At 34.5% G+C, this 17,565-nt stretch overlaps 1 protein-coding gene, 1 long non-coding RNA gene and 1 pseudogene across 17 annotated transcripts; all 3 read right to left on the minus strand.

Moving 5' to 3' along the window:
• Nucleotides 1-1,857: 1,857 nt before the first annotated feature.
• On the minus strand, nt 1,858-4,883 carry LOC147939807 (uncharacterized; annotated as a pseudogene).
• A 1,405-nt stretch (nt 4,884-6,288) lies between these two features.
• Nucleotides 6,289-7,924, minus strand: LOC104706789 (vegetative storage protein 2). The gene is made up of 3 exons (XM_010423018.2): nt 7,304-7,924; nt 6,834-7,046; nt 6,289-6,749 (listed from the first exon to the last, which is right to left on the minus strand). The coding sequence occupies exons 1-3, from the start codon at nt 7,726-7,728 to the stop codon at nt 6,575-6,577; spliced, it is 813 nt and encodes a 270-aa protein (XP_010421320.1). The 5' UTR covers nt 7,729-7,924; the 3' UTR covers nt 6,289-6,574.
• A 5,779-nt stretch (nt 7,925-13,703) lies between these two features.
• Nucleotides 13,704-15,726, minus strand: LOC104706790 (uncharacterized). Of its 16 annotated transcripts, none has more exons than XR_015564560.1 (8): nt 15,446-15,646; nt 15,179-15,335; nt 14,886-14,993; nt 14,624-14,666; nt 14,513-14,560; nt 14,364-14,415; nt 14,191-14,292; nt 13,704-14,090 (listed from the first exon to the last, which is right to left on the minus strand). It is a non-coding gene; the product is annotated as an uncharacterized LOC104706790 (long non-coding RNA). The 16 variants fall into 16 exon arrangements; XR_015564562.1 differs by having other exon boundaries at nt 14,364-14,428; XR_015564565.1 differs by lacking the exon at nt 14,624-14,666 and having other exon boundaries at nt 14,364-14,428; nt 15,446-15,726.
• Nucleotides 15,727-17,565: the final 1,839 nt, after the last annotated feature.

Below are 17,565 nucleotides of genomic sequence, written 5' to 3' on the forward strand. Positions count from 1 at the left end.
TATGTTGTTAATATAAGCTAATACGAAGCTAAAATTCAAAAACAATGAAAGCTAAACCCGTGCATAGTACGAGATGACTTCTAGTTATTCATATGATAGCACGTAAAGTTTTCACTTAATAGGTATATAAAGTAGAATTTGATTTGTAGAAGGACTGTTTAGCCTGATTTTATATATAGAACTCAATTTGCTTATAGAATTCCACTCAAAAATCATATATCATAATCTTTATCAAAATCTTATGTTAATTATGTATATATATATACTTATATATATATATATATAATTTCACTTACTGAAATACATATGTCTACTTAATATTTTATCATATACATATAACATAATTTTGTGAACAGTTTAGTAATTTTATGACATTTTACATTAATTGGTGTCGCTACATGTTGTGTTTTTATGTATAGGTGTAAAATTATTCCTAACATAATCATATTTTTATTTTTGGTGGTAAACTTTTATGTATTGCTTATAATTGTTTTCTTAAAAAAAATATTTATTTAATATTAAATTATTAGTAATAATTTTTAATATATTGTATAGTAATGCTAAAAATAAACAAAACATTTGGAAATGAAAATTCCTTTATAATTGAAGTTGAAACTTTATTTACAAATCATATAAGTTAAACAAATTACCATTCAAGTTTTCTATAAACTAATTACTACTTCTTCTTTTTCATCAACTGAATACTACTTTAGAAACGAGAAACCAATAGCCAAGAATGCAAATAAATATGTTGCTCTTTTTAACCTCCAAAATGGAGAAAAGAAGAAAAGTTTCAAAAAACAAATGCATACATGTTTTTGGGAAAAATGTCGTTAAAATCATGAACTTTCAAATTGTGGCCATTTTAATCATCAACTTTCTTGGAGGCCACTTTAAACATGAACTTATGTTGACTTACCGTTTAAATCATCAAACCTTGTTGACCACGACGAATTGGACATGTCGTTAAATTCTTAAACGGAGCAATCAGCCGGCGTTAATAGGTCGTTAATCTTCCCCATTAGTGTCAAAACGTCACCGTTTTGAACCCGAGAGAAAACAGAACAAAATCCCCAAATCGAAAACAAAATCCCTAATTCTCTTCTCCCCAGTTTGTTTTTTTGATTCTTATCTCAATCAAAAACTCTTATCTCATTCCTCAACAGATATGAGTTGCAATTCTGGACAATCAAGTGGTGAAAAGAAAGTCCGTGGATGCCATGGTGTTCCCTCGAAGTGTCATTGCGGCAAAGATGTTGTTTTCTACACATCGAACACGCAAGCAAACCCAGGAAGACCTTTCTTTCGCTGTCCAAACAGATGAGATGTATGTAATAGAATTGTTTTGCTTTTGTGTGTTTTCGAGTTTTGATTCAAGTTTTATGTTTTTTTCAGGACCATTTGTTTAAATTGGTTGAAGAAGGTGTATATGAGGAGGTTGTAGATGCTTTACCCAAATTTTCTGTCATTGGCAGAGAGATTGAAGATTTGAAGGAAAGGATTGAAGAACTGAAGGAAGATGGAATGTTGATCAAGAGAGACACTAAGAAATGGAAGTTGATGAGCTCATTGTGCTTGGTGTGTCTTACTTTTAGTGTCATTGCCATTGTGATCCTTCTTCTTAAAACCAAAAACCAAAAATTTGTTCTTGGTTACTAGAGTCTTTTGTTTTCTGTTTTGAGTTTGTGGTAATGTGACTTTGTAATGGTAGTTTGACAATGAAAGACTTTGTTGCAAGTACCAATTCATACATAGAACTTGTTTTGACAACAAACCAAAAAATTTGACAACAAATCCTTAACAACATAGATAGGTTCTACTTTGGTCATTGCCCTTGTGAGAAAACAAAACAAAAAACTAGTTGGAACACTCAAACCATGATGCAAATCTACCAAGTCCTTGCCCTTGTGATCCTTCTCCTTGTGATCCTTGCGGTTGTGGTCCTTGTCCTTGTGATCCTTGCGGTTGTGGTCCTTGTCCTTGTGATCCTTCTCCTTGTGGTCCTTGCGGTTGTGGTCCTTCTCCTTGTGGTCCTTGCACGTGTTCTCTTGATGTGTGTGCTCTTAAGACGTGTGCTCTTGATCCGTGTGGAACATGTTCTCTTGATCCTTGTGGTACTTGAGAAGATTGAGGTACTTGAGAAGATTGAGATCCAACCGGTACTTGATGAGATTGAGATCCTTGTTGTCCTTCATCAGCTCCTCCTTGTGGTACTTGAGAAGATTGAGATACTTGTGGTACTTGATGAGCTTGTGATCCTTGTGGTTGCGGTACCTAATTCAAGTGTATGTAAAAAAAAAAAAAACTTGTAAGCTATATGCTAACTTGCTTGTAATCTATGCTAAAACTTGTAAGCTATACTAAACCTGATATTTTCGTGGTCTTCCTCTTGATCTCTTTGGCACACTAATGGCAGTGGGATTTTTGCAAACTTGCTTGTTGTGGCCTTCTTGATGACAGTTAGAACATGTCATGATCCTTTTTTCCCTTGACATCTTCTTGGTATTTGAAGAAGACAAAGATTCATTTCTTCCTTTCCTCCGAGCATGGTTAGAAGGCCTTTCAGGATTTCCTCTTCTCCATGGTGGTGGAAATACAGGCAACCTATTCAATCTAGGCCACAGTGGCATCCCTTGCACAGGCCTAATACCATCAAGGTATGTCTCTCGCCACCTTTTCTTTGTGTAGTAGTCAGAGACATAATCCTCAACCTTCTCTTTTTCCCCTATTATCACACTTGCTGCATGAGAACATGGGATTCCAACCATTTGCCACTTCCTGCATCCACAAGTTCTTGCATCCATATCAACACTATAACCTACACCACTCTCCCATACCTCATGTATGTTGTTTCTGGCCATATATCTTGTGCAATATTGGGCTCCAGCAATTGCTTTTTCAATCTCTGCATGAGCTCTTTTTGTGAACCGTGTCTTCAACCTATCAGCTATGATAAACCTCTTTGCATTTCTGACCATGCACTGTCTTCTTATGTCCTCAAGCAAATCCAACAAAGGCTTTCTCCTGGCTTGTCTAATAGTCCTATTGAATGACTCACTAAGATTGTTAAGATTGTCATTGCAGCAAGTACCAATCTTGAAAAAAGCTCTTGACCATGTTTTTGGATTTGTAACTTGTAGAGTGGTGTATGCTTGAGGATTGTACTGCTTCAGTTCTGCCATATTGTCATTGAACTGCCATGTTGTGTAGCTTCATGCTATCCTCCAAAAAATGCGTTGTAGTTCTTGATCGTGGCTGTCTCGCTTCCAGTTATCCATTATGTGTTTTGCACATTGTCGATGTTCAGACTGTGGAAGGATGTTACTGATTGCTTTAACTAAACCCTGCAAAAAAATCAAATTAACACAAGGGTAAGTCTCATATTGTAACCCGAGACAACAAGAAAAAGAAAAAATGAAAGATGGGATACATACCGATTGTTTATCCGAAATGAGAGCTAGAGGTGTCATTGTAACCAAACCCAAACTTGCTGAGAGATGTCTCAAAAACCAGTCCCAGTTATCATCATTTTCTATTTCTACAACTGCCCAAGCAAGAGGTACAATTCTATTGTCCCCATCCCTTCAAACTGCAGCTAGAACATGCCCTTTTATATCCCATTTTAAAAAAGCTCAATCTATCCCTATGATAGGTCTACAAGTTTTTTTCCATGTATCCTTTTGAGCTTTAAAACATATATACAACCGAAAAAACCTCTGTTTGCTTCCAATTACCGGCCCAGGAACTGTCTCAATCTCAAATTCTGAGTCTTTGTTCTGATTCAATACCTCTGCTTGATAATCTCATATTCTTGCAAAATGTGAATCATGACTAGCCTTTCTTGCACTCATCACTTTGGTCTTGGCCTTTGCACACTGATCTGGTGTTACTTCTAAGTTATACTCCCTCTTAATCTCAGCAGCCATCTCATATTTTGTAAGCTTTGGATTTATTCTCAACCTTTCCTCAAACAAAAATGTTATAGAAGACCTCTTCAACATTTTTGTATACCCTGAGCTAACACATATATGTTCATTCACATAAACTCTAATTTGCATCTTATGCTTCCTCTTCTCATATGAGCAATACACTCTCCAAGGACATTCAACACCATCCTCATCAACATAGCAACACTTTGCACCAACCAAGAAAGCATTAGACCTATAGAGTTTAATGTTGTACCTTGTCTTCAAAGAGTACATCAACATGGCAAGCTTGAAGTCATCGGGAGAGTTGTATGTTTTCTCCACCGCTAGCAAAGTCTTTGGATCAGACCAATCTTGAGGAGCTGCCTCGTCTTTGTCTTCTTCTTCGATGTCATCTTCGTCGTCCGACGACAAAGGATCGGGTATCTTCTCGTCGTCCCATATATCATCACCACTGTCAGAATCGGAACCAGCTTCCTCTATTCTAACCATCTCTGGAAAATCATCTTCAATGTTTAAGTTAGCAACTTCTTCGACATTAGCTTCTTCATCTCCACCATCTACTGCATCATCAACATCATTGCAATCCTCATCTCCATAAACGGCACAGTCATCTTCACTATCATGCTCCACTGCAGGCTCCACTTCGTCATCTTCATCACTTCCATCACTTCTTTTTTTATGTTTTCGACGCCGACCTGAAGCTCCACCTTTACCTCTCTTTCCTTTAGCTCCAACAACAGATTCAGATACACACACAACCGGTTCACCACCTCCATCTCCGACATTAGAAACTGCAACATCTTGCGGTGGAGGTGGAGCTCCATCTCCAACTTGAGCCTCTTCATCTAATGGGTTTCGATCAAACACAATTAGACTCAGTGATTCATCTTCTGGTGGAGGTCGAGGTGGAGTTCCAACAAACGATATCACACCTTTATTTCTCACTTTCAGCATTTGAGACTGAGAAATCGATGGGAAAAAATCGAGATTTAGGGTTTGATTTCAAATTAAGGATTTTGTTTTCGATTTGGGGATTTTGTTCAGTTTTCTCTCGGGTTCACTCAAGTTCAAAACGGTGTCGTTTTGACACTAACGGGGAAGATTAACGACCTATTAACGCTGGCTGATTGCTCCGTTTAAGAATTTAACAACATGTCTAATTCGTCGTGGTCAACAAGGTTTGATGATTTAAACGGTAAGTCAACAGAAGTTCATGTTTATAATGGCCTCCAAGAAAGTTGATGATTAAAATGGCCACAATTTGAAAGTTCGTGATTTTAACGACATTTTTCATGTTACGATGGGCAACAAGGAGACAAATGTACGTGTGATGCGAATGCTTGCTGGGCCCATTCTGTTTATTACCGAACAAGATATTTCACTTTACACCACTCGTTTTTGGAACACGTTGTGACTCAGTTACTGTGTCAATTTCATTTGTTTTAGTAGGGTTCATGAATTGAAATTGACACTATGAGCAATGATGAGGACATAAGTATATCGTATGGCTTCGAGTGATGCAAATGCTTGCTGGCCCCATTGTGTTTAAGGTCAATTGAAGAATTGGACAGTTTACGAATCATGACCGACGAGATATATTTCACTTAAACCACCAAGCTTTTATGCTTGTGAATTTTAAGTCATAGTTTTCAGTTTACATTATTGTGAAGTTGTTTCACTTTACTGGAAAACTGTTTGTGCGATGACTTTTGTTTGCGGAAACAATTTCTTGTGTAATTAGCAAACATAACAATGAAAAACTGAAATAAGTAGTAGTTTATATATTTTAAAGTGAGTTTACCTTTTACTTAATTAGTTAATTCTTAATTGTCGTTAGATCGATGATTTTTTCTCGTAGCATGGTATCTTTTATGTGAACTTTATAAAATAAAATATAGAGTAGAGAGAGTTATATTTTTTTGTTAGGTCATCATGGTAAATTAGGCATTTACGTATTAAAAAAAATAGTATGTGACCATATATATAACATGTTCTACAAAATAATTATCTATTCCGAGAATTAAATAATAATCAAAGTTGGGTTAAAAATCCACTATTTAATGACAATAATTTACAAGATTGATATTTTCTCAATTACATATTGTTTCGGTACCTTTTTTAATTGCCTCAATCACTTTAATTTCTAAACTTTATTTACATTTTTATCAGATTAATTATTTCTCCTGTGCTGATAACCAAATGTTTCTACAATAATATGAGTGAAATACATAGAATTACATGTGTCTCAGCATTGACATATAGCAAATCTATATATAGGTTAATATTTTAAGTCCAGGGTTTCCAGTATTTATTTTTACTTTTATTTAACTTATTAAGCTAAGTTAGTTTCTGATTCATATTGATATTTTAATCTTGTTAAATTTAAACTGTGAAATCACAGCTTTAGATACTACTCTAAGTTGCATATATGTAAAAAAAGAACAGGTTTTTTGGGTAATATAAATTTAACATTCATTAAAAAAAAAGTGAAATCATTTCATAATCGTACTATTTATTGAGTTGTGATAGGATAGGATGGAGACATTTTATTTTAGCAGCGGCAAACGGCTACAAACATAAACGAAAAGACGTAGATACGAAGTAGGTGCATGGGGACAAATACTGAAAGACATGTTCATAGATGCTTAAGAAGGCACGTAGTAGAGTGGGTTAGGGAGCTTGAAAGTCCTCCCAGGGGTATCCTCAACCAAATCAGCCCATTGGTCTCCAATATTGCCAACAATGTTGTATCCTTTCTTCACAAGGCTATTCCTCACCTTTGACTTGTACACCACTTGCCTCAACTTCGAGTTGTTTGGCCTGTGTTTCAACATATACTCCTCGATTCAGTCATATATGATACTTATAGTTACTGTATATATAATTAAGCTAATTGATACTTACTTGAATATGAGATGCTTCCAGTTGCTCACGCCAGCAGCCTTGAGATTCGCGAGAGTGACGTCTGAATACAACTTCCATCGGTCACTGAGGATGATGGGTTCAATCCCGAGTTCTATGATGTTTTGGTAAAGATGTAAGGTCTCTGGGAGTCCGGGAGTTGATGCTCCGGTGCCTAACCACGTCCAGTAATCCCCTCCATTTACCTTCTCAGTCCTAAGAATCCAACAAAAAAAAAAAATTGTACTTTAACATGAAAAAAATAGATATGAAAACAAAACAAAAAAAATTTAGGTCATTCAAATTATTTAGAGTTGTGAAATTAATTAAATACAATAAAACCTAAATGTGCGTTTCCATATATTGACATCTAAAGTCTAAACATTTTTGAAGAATATGAAGAGAATATTGTTAATGCAATGGAGGTAGTACGTAGAACTAATATTAATCATTATTATAATGTGTATATATACCCGTATCCATGTTGGGCGTAATAGGGGATACTAGAGAGGAGGGTGTCGTCTAGGTCAAAGATCCAAACATTAACGGTGTCGTTCTTTAGGGCAAGTCCTTTTGCGTAGAAATAAGCCTCTTTGCACACAGTTTTCGAGTCGTATTGGTACTGTTTGGAAGTGACCAAGTAGTCTTTAACGTATTCTTTGCAATTTTTCGGCACCGTGTCGAAGTTTATGATGTTAGAGGTCTCAACACCAAGATGCCAGCTTCTGCAGTTGTGGTAGTTGATGGAAAGCTGCTCTTTTTCTAAGATCTCGGCTTCGTTCGCAAAGATGGTTTCCGATTTGAGGAGCTCGATGATCCCTGGAACGGATGTCGAAGACCGGCCCTGGGAGACCGTAGCGGCCAAGAGAAAGAGAAGTGAAAGCGAGAGGATCTTCATGTTTTTCTTGTATGGTTTAGTTTTTGGTTTGTGATGTTTTTTGTGTGATACTTAGGGCGGTATTTATAATGAGGCAGGTCTAGTCTACGGTATGGTTACTTATGACGACGGATGGGGGATTAGGAGATGATAATTGTACGTGTATGGTTTCGATTTGTGCAACAAATGCTGCTGGCCTTCATATTTATTTATCGACGAGATTTTTCGTCCACACCACTCGTTTTTAGAGCACGTTGTGAGTGTGCTAAATTAGAATTTGACGTTTTGTTGTTGCTTTTAGAAAAATAAAATAATAATTAGGCTTTTATATATGATTGTAAATTTTGAATCAGTGTCGGTTTACACTTTATTATAAAATACTAATTATTAAGAAATTCTTCCACATTACTAGAAAAATATATGTGAATATGATGACTTGATCAGTAGAACTTGTGTTTGCGGAAATAATTGGCAAAAGCAATGATGAAAAAACATGATATATCTAAAAAATAGTATTAGGGTGGGTGATCTCCATTGTATGAACGATTTTACTACTTTCATTATATTGTTACTGTGGAAATATTTATTTTCCGTATAATTAAATTTTATTTCGAACACGTTAATTTTGAATGTAAAAGTCTAATAAGATAAATTAAACTAGTAATTTTGGTACAGCATTAATCCAACATAGCAAATTAGCAATATAGGTAATAATATTTTACCTCTAAAACTTTAAAAAAAAAAAATTTTGGGTAGGAGATGGGACACAAAGATCTCCCATAATTTATTCAAAACTTAAAATCAAAAACAAATCTGTCATGGACACGCAGTACCATTAGTATCATCCGACTTAATCGACACAACCCTACTTGGAACCACCTCCAAAATATGAAAACCTAAGTGAAGAGAATACGCATAGGACGATAATCCATCCGCAAGACGATTAGCCTCCCTATACACATGCGAAATACGGACACACCAGTCCCTTCAGATAAAGTCATGGCACATATGTACCAGGAACGACAATGGATGCGAATCACTAATCCCTGTCTGAAGAAAACCGACAACTACTTCTGAATCAACCTCCAACTCTAAGCGAGACACTCGCTTACCCCACGCAAAGTGAAGACCATAATACACTCCCCACAACTCCGCTAGAGCAGCCGAGCATATCCCTATGTTCACCTCAAAGCCTCCTAACCAATTCCTTGACACATCCCGTAACACCCCATCAGCAGTCGCCAAACCCGTATGACCCTGTGATGCCCCATCCGTATTCAGTTTCAACCAACCCTCATGTGGTGATTTCCAAGCTATCATTCGCTCTACCCTTAACGGTTTATGTGTAGAACCTTTGTTTTTCAAAAAAGCCGTTGTTGCCTCCTTTGCCAGGTCTTTCAAGAACTGCACCCTATCACGACATTTTCCATTCACACCAAACACATTCCCACATCTCCACTTCCAACCCCACCATACTGATATAGCAAACAATTTTGACCAAGCACCACTCAAATTCTCATATAACCATTCCAACAAAGATGTCCCAAAAAACCGAGTCTGTCTCCGCAAAGGCACTAGTCTCCTCCATACTCCCTCCATTGCTGGACAATCTCGTAAAATGTGAATGATGGTCTCTTCCCCCCTTTACAAACTTGGCATAAGGTTGAGTCTGCAAGATGTAGTCTAAACCGTTCCGCATTTGTCATTATCGCTTGATTACCCATGAGCCACATAAAAACATTGACCCTTGCTGGTACCACCACACTCCACACACGGGACCAAAAGGCAGCCATATCAGGTAATGGTATTGTACTCCGCGTGAGTAGTTCATACACCGACGTGACAGTAAAAGACCCGTCTGAACTCTCTCCCCACGACAAGCGATCTGTCGCGCCTGTAACCCTGTTTACCACGATAGCACCCAGTCTTAGTCTGGTATCCTCATCAACATAAGAAGACATCTCTCCCAGATTCCATCCAGTGCCATCACGCCACATATCTTGTACTAGTACACTCAAACACTCCGCAGGTAAGGACCCGAGCACCCCATCACAAAGAGGCTTTTGTGTGAGCCACTTATCCTGCCAAAAACGAATAGCACCACCATTCCCAAGCACTTAACAATGACCCAAACTGATTACCTCCCTAATACTTCGAGCTACACTCTGCCACATAGAGGACCAAGTATTTTTAGGCAATAACCATGACATATTATGCATATCACCCACCTTGTACTTGCTTCTTAGCACATATGCCCACAAGCTGACATAATCATGAAGAAGTCTCTAACCCAACTTTAACAGCAAGGCTTTATTCATTTCCGCAGCCTGTCGAATCCCAAGACGACCTTGCTTCTTCGGGAGACAGACTCTCTTCCAAGAAATCAGGTGTTGTTTCTTCGTATCACCCTGTACATGGATGGATGAAACATTTTCCTTAAAACTTTTTCTAAATTACTCTCAACCATGTCCAGTATATTATAATTGTGTCTTTTTTAGATATCGACTATATTAATCAACAAATAAGGCAAATTAAAATAAAACAAAAAAAACTGGTTGCAGTTTTAGAGCACTCGGATCTCGAAATATATGGCCATGTTTTGCTGAAAAAATAATATATATCAATGATTTTAGTTCTTAGACGATCATTTTTATCATGACAGAAATAAGCTACTTTCCTATGTAATGTTGTATTTAATTAATTGGGTGTAATATATTCCCTTTTGATTTTTGCACATAAGTTTACTGATCTACTAATATATTAAAAAGAAAAAAAAATTAGAATATTAACGTTTAATTAGTTTGATAATATTTATATTCCATGCTAAAATAAAATTTTTGAAACTCTCTTATTATTTTATCTTACGCCTTTAGCAACGAGTATTTTTGTAATGTTAATACTGTTTGATTTAGGTATAAGAAATATTTGATAAAAAACCTAACATCACCATTATTTGTACTCTTAAATCGAAATTAAATTAATACATTGTTTCCACAATAAAATTTTAACTCGCATTTCCCTCTCATCGTAAAGAAGCTTTAGTGGAGATTCAAACCTCGTACTAAATCCTTTGCAAATTATCCACCAATTATACTAAAAGAAATTCATTTAACTTTTTCTCGATATATATATATATATATATATATTGAATTGCAGGCCAGAAACAACTTTGCAACAAAGCCATGCAATAGATACCTTCCATATATTTTTTTTTACTTCAAACCATTATCTGCAATGAGGGAAGAGAGGTGGATATAAGCTGAAATATAACAAGTTGATAAGATGAAAAAGAATAAGAGGTCCGAAATTGAACGCTAATTAAATAATATATAAAATCGTAACAATAAATAATTTAATAGCTACACTAATTATCGATACAAATTTGAATAGTAACAAATTTACATTGGGCCCGACATGAGGAACAATATCTTTGTCATCAAGATTTTCCACACATAGTTAGGGACACTAGCAAAATTGGACCCCTAACTTGAGTCAATTGCAATGTTAGATTTCTCTTTTTCTCTCTCCAATATTTGTCACTTTCTCCCTATTAAATCACTGGTCATTTATTGTATTCATAAAAATACCATTATTTCTGATTTATTTGAATTTCTTGCGAAAATGTTTATTACATCCATATCCTCATCTTCTTCTTTTATTTACGGTTGTGCCACCGCCATCAATTTTTCAACAACCATGAACTACCAAATTTGAAGCTCTTAAAGCTTCAACAACCTGAATTTGTAAGCTTAAATAACACCAATGCTATGAAAACTTCATTTTCTTCCATCTCCTCTCCATTTTAATCCAAGAAAATTTGCAAGTGCATTTATCTTGTTATATGTCATGATTCTTGGATAGTGATTAAATTGGTGCTGGGTTTCTTCGGTGGTAACTAAAGACGACGTCCTTGGTACTTGACATTGCGAAACAACCACAAATAAGGTTATTTTCCGGTAGATTTCGTGATTTTCCTTGATTTTTTTGCGAAATTAGACTTCATTTGTTAGTCTAACCGTCATAATATCATGTAAAGTCTACTATGTGGTCAATTTTGCAATTAAAAATTTATCGAGTTTTGAGCCGGTAGACTGAAATTTCAGTCTCCTTAATTTCATTTGAAAACAAAAAAATATGGTTCAGACTGCATTATAATCTTTCCGTCAGATACTTCATTTGCAGTCTACTAAGGTGTATTTTTGCAATTGACCAAATTCTTGACTTTTTAGTTATGACTGCCGGACGAAGTCTTCTTACGATAATAAACGAATAGACTTCTATAGTGACTATTTTTGGAGTTGACCAAAATATTTAAGCATTGACCGTAATATTATTATATTAAAATAATTAGTTGACTGCAAAAGAAGTCTACTAATTAAAAAAAATAAATGTTGGTCAACCCCAAAATGACCACGGAGACTGCAAACGAAGTCATCATTCCTGGAGACTTTGTACGTAGTCTACTTGGCGAAAGTCAAACTTGTTCAATTGCAAAACTAACCACGACGAAGTTTACATTTTCTTGTTGACGGATAGATGAAGTCTACTTGTTAGACAGAAGTCTACTGTAAAGTCAATGGGTTGGTCAATTGCAAAAATAACCAGAGTAGACTATAATCGAAGTTAACTTATTGAAACTTTCTAAGAAGTCTACTCTGTTATATGTTTTTAATTGCAAAACTGACCAAAAATTTAACAAAGGAAGACAACAAAAGAAGTCAACTATCCTAGTAGACTTCATACGGTGTCTGCTTTATTAAATTGTAAATGCAAAAATAGACCACACAAAATAGACTTCAAGGGAAGTATCTTCATAGAGACTAGTTTATGTCTAAAATGTTGACATCAACATGAAGTCGTCATAATTTGAAAACCAATTTATTGCAAATTGGTGAATAATTTTTAAGATTTTCTTGTTGTATTCTTTGATATATGTTATGTACTTGCTTCTATATGTTTTTGACATGATTATATTAATACATATAGAGAAATCAAGTTTTTGGTTTTCTTAGGCAGTTAGGTCATTAACTTAGACTTATTTTTGAAGTCAACATATTGGAGTTCTGTGTGAAGTCTGTATTGATGACAAGAAAAATAATCTCGGTTTTAGAAAACCAATTCCGGTTTATTTGAAACAGTTCCAGAAAATATAAAGAACCCGACTTCTTTGGCAGACTTCTTTACCAACTAACGTCAAATCAATTAAATCAATTTAAACTTTGTAATAATTATGTCGATGACTTCTTTGGCAGACTTTTGCACGGGAAAATGAACCGTCTACAAATCAATCAAATCAATTTAATATTTGTAATGATTATGCTGAAGATTTATCCGAAAGACTTCTTCAAATAATGTAGAATTCTATAAGTATGAAATGAAGTGATATAAAAATTTTCTAAGAATTACCCAACCGTGAATGAGTTCAGTCTCCAATACTACAATGAAGTGTATTATTAGCTATTAATTGTTACACTAAATTACAAATTTCTAGGATTTTTTTTTTTCAGTTTTTCTATATCAATCTTGGTTAGTGTTTTTTACTCTCTATTTTATTATAATATATTATTATTGGTATGAAAGAATCAAATATTAGATAATAAAGACTTTTGCTGTGAAAGAATCAAGGGAATGAAACTTTGTCCTTTTTATTACAGACTCTTAAATAACATGATCACTTCCCGTGCTAATATGTGTCTCTTTTAAACACAGACCACACACATGTTCTTTTCTCATTCACAGACTTATGTTACAAGAGTTTATGTACAATGGCGTTCTTCAGTTTGTTTGCTCCCACCACCTGAAAATTGTCTATTTTTAACATTGTACTTGAACACCTCCCACATGTATAATACAGTCTAAACCAGATACAAGACTCGATGATATGTACGAAAAGCAACTCAAGTTTTCTTCATTTTGGCCACAACAACATTTCAGTGAAATTGTCAAGGTCCTGCAGGTATTGTATATTTGTAGTCTCTCAACAACAACCATGAAACTTCAGCTCAAGAAACATCATCACAAAAACTAACACAATTCACATAACTTGAGCAAAGACAAAGCAAAAATCAGAACGAGTTCATCTCCAAAGTGAAAGAAGCATTAATAATCTAAATTTACATAAAATGATATAGCAAACTGAACAACAAATGATTTTCAATCTCCACCTACTCAGTGACACTCTCTTCGAATCTTACGCCCCATAGCTTGGTCTCCTTGAAGGTTGTGTTGTCATCGTGGCTCATTAAATGAAACGGCGGCAGACTCCGTAACTTGCTTCCAATCCCGGAGAGAGAGAGATAGAACGGTGTGTGGATGAGGCAGAAGGGGAACACGATGCAAAAACAATTTTTAAAACAATCAAAGTGTGGTTGTGAAACTAACACCTGATTTGTGGATGAAACAAAAACCAACCAAGTTCATTGTGAGTGAAACCAATAATAGACAATGAAACGTTAAGTTGGATTTGGAGGCCACTGATCTTACTGCTGTTTGGTCCACTTTCACTTGTAATTGGTGCCAATTGTCCTACTACCTTGATGATATTCTCTGTTGAAGACTCAAATTCCTCTTGTAAGTGCTGACGACCTGCAAACAACTTTACAAGAAATCAATTGGAAACAGAACCATAGATCTTTTGAACGAAAATAAAACTTTACCTTGTCAGTCTAATGGCGGTTCTTCTTTCTATTGGCTCCTTGTTATCTTGTTCTTAAAGAAGTTCCTTGGATAAAACAGGTTAGAATTTTCAAGAGGTTTGTTTTCTTAATTATAGACCGAGGGTGTAGTTTGCACCAAAAAACCTTACTTGTTTGTGAGGACGTTTCTTTACTTGTCGAGGTGATGTCTCTAAACCCTGCAAAAGTAACTCAATTTTCAAAAATCACAAATCTGAGAATTTCATCAATCTTAACACTACCTGAATCTCCTTCTGCCAGAAAGAATCCATTTTTAGTCGGAAGCTAAGAGAAGTCAAGTTCAAAATAATCTATTAGCAAACAAATCACTCACAACAAAGCAGCTACAAATAGGGTATAAGCCAATTTGCAACGAAATCAGAACTCAATAAAGAGCAGGGACTTAATACGAAATTCCAAACTCAGATCCAAAACGCAAGACCAGTCAAAAGCCTTGATGGTATTGTAGTATAATCAATTCTGACAATTTTTAGAAATTTAAACCTTGAGAAACGAGGAGGAGGAAGAACCCTAATCAATTCTCCATTTGAGAATAAGATTGTCGAAGCCGCTCGAAAAGACTGAGAAACCTTCCACGCTGTAGGGAAGTTCCTGAAACACAAAAATCTCAACGGCAGTAGCAATTCAACAAGATTCTTCTCGATTTCTGACGAAACTAAGCCAGATTCAAAGATTGAGAGGGAGAGCAAAAATGTGTGAGAAAGACGGTGAGAGGGACGACGAGAGAGTGAGAGAGCGAGGGGAGATCGAATGAAAAGAGAATGAGAGACCCTAACCTCACCCGTACCACCAAGAAGAGCTTCATCATTGCGGGTGCTCCGACGCATCTGTCGATAAGATTCTTTGGTGCTCCGACTTTGCCGATGAATCCACCTTTTAGTTTCTTCTTCTATGTCGCCTTCCTCGGCTTCACCTCTCAGCATAACCGAAATCCTCCGGGATTGAAAATTTCAGTTAAGGATCAGAGTACCAATAGCTTATTGTATGGCAAGATCTCAAAAAGAGAGACATAGGATAAGACAAAGAAAAGAAGAAGACATTACCCATCTAAAACTCGAGATTAGGGTTTGGACATCTAAAAGGTCGATCTCTACACCATGTTTCACAGAGAGAAGAGCTGTAGATGACGAAGATGAAGAAGAAAGGTGATTATGATGAGAGACAGAGATTTTTTCGTTTTAGAATTGCTTATCGCCAGAGAGAGAGAGGCAGAAGGTGGAAGAGGAAGAAATGAAAGCTATTAGGGTTAGGGTGAATGAAAATTAGGTCTATATAACTCGGTTAATTAAAACCGATCGGTTATGCTCCGTTGAACCGAACCAAACTGTAACCGAATTATCAAATTATTTCCGCAGATCAGTTTGTTGATCTGCTCTGACGTCAATTTGTAATTCACCTTAAAGAAATCTATAACAGACTTCCTCCGGATTACATCTGTCATTTTGACTTCTGTTTTTTGTTTGGTCGTAAGGGAGTAAACTGTAATTTCATTACCATTAGTGGTTATGTTTCTCAAATATCCAATATAGAATTTACGATTTCATTCAAATGCAAATAAAGGACAAAAAAAATGCAATTGTCCCCAAAAAGTTATATCTTGATGAAAGCTACAGTTTCAATGTCTTCGAACAAAGTAATTATTCTCTCTAAATACATTTCATCTCGTGATGAAACGTTTAAGTTAGTTTAATATATGTTTTTATATATCAATTATATTAAACCAAAGTATTACAACGATATTAAGTTGTGTTTTTGTTTCTAAACTATGATTCATAAATACCTTTCGAGTTTCGATATAAATAAAATCTGAGTCAATCCACTTATTATGTTCAAACGATATCTTACCTTATTATATAAAGCTTGATGTCAAAATTACTCATTAACAAGATCGTGACACTTATTATATAAAACTTGAAGTCAAATTACTTATTAACAAAATCGTAACACGTATCAAATATATTAATTAGATGTTGACACGTGTTAAAATATATATTTTTTTAATAAATATAATAGGACTAATTATATTTACAGGATTTGACATGTATCTATTTTAAAAAATTTAATCTCTAAACCAAAAAGGAAAACTAAGAAAATCAATATATTTTCCATTGTATGCTACTTATATTATACCTATGTGTGTTCTCAATAAAATTTAACATGTGTAAGCAAAAACTTAATTTATTAAGCGTGTATATTAATCAATAAATAATGAATAACAAAGTTAAAAAGAATAACATAAGTTATTTAACATAATTTTAGTTGGATATAAATTGTATTTTATCGTTGTAATATAAATTTTATTGTAAGTAAGTACACAGAACCTTGAAAGAAAATAAACTTAAAAAGAAAATAAACTTAAAATGAATACATAATGTGTATTAGTATAGTTTTACATGTTTTATTTTAAAGAACTTAATGCATGTAGTAATATGAGAAACCTGGAAAAAAATTATAAAAAATGAGTTTGTACGAATGAATTTTTGGTTAATTGATGAAAACTGACAAAAGTATTACTCATGAAATTATGACATATAGAAGCATAATATTTAGGATATTTTTGGATTTCCAAAACTTTTGTGGATGTTAACTGATTTTTTACTGATTATTTTTATTTGTTAAATTTAAAATACTAACCAATATACATATTATCTCATATGATGCTCATATTATTTTTTTCTTAAAATTTTAACTCTAATCCATGAAGAAGTGAATTATGGTTTTACGATAAAAAAGATAGGTAAATGTGATTACTAAACTGAATGTCTAACGATGAAACTTATTTTAGATTTACATTTTTTCAAATATTAATATGTATAACTTTAAACAAATTCATTTAAGAATATTAGTCATTTTTATGTGTGATTTTATAATTTCAACACATGTATTTTTATAACGCATATGTCAAAACATAAGATAATTTGAAGTAAATTATAATGTATAGGAATGAATGTTCTTCAGTTATTTGATGAGAATGTCTCTATATCTTTATATATGTTTTTATTTTATAAATTTCACTCATTTAAAATTGATTATGACATGAGGTAAAATTAGCACTTAAGAGATACCAACATAACAAATATATCCTAAATAATGCTGATTCATTTTTTTGTAAATTATATTTTGTTAACTTTTATTTGTATTTTCAATTCTTACTAATATATAG

Source organism: Camelina sativa, chromosome 8 (genome assembly GCF_030686135.1).
Source record: "Camelina sativa cultivar CO46 ecotype springtype chromosome 8, ASM3068613v1".
Classification (NCBI taxonomy): Eukaryota; Viridiplantae; Streptophyta; class Magnoliopsida; order Brassicales; family Brassicaceae; genus Camelina; species Camelina sativa.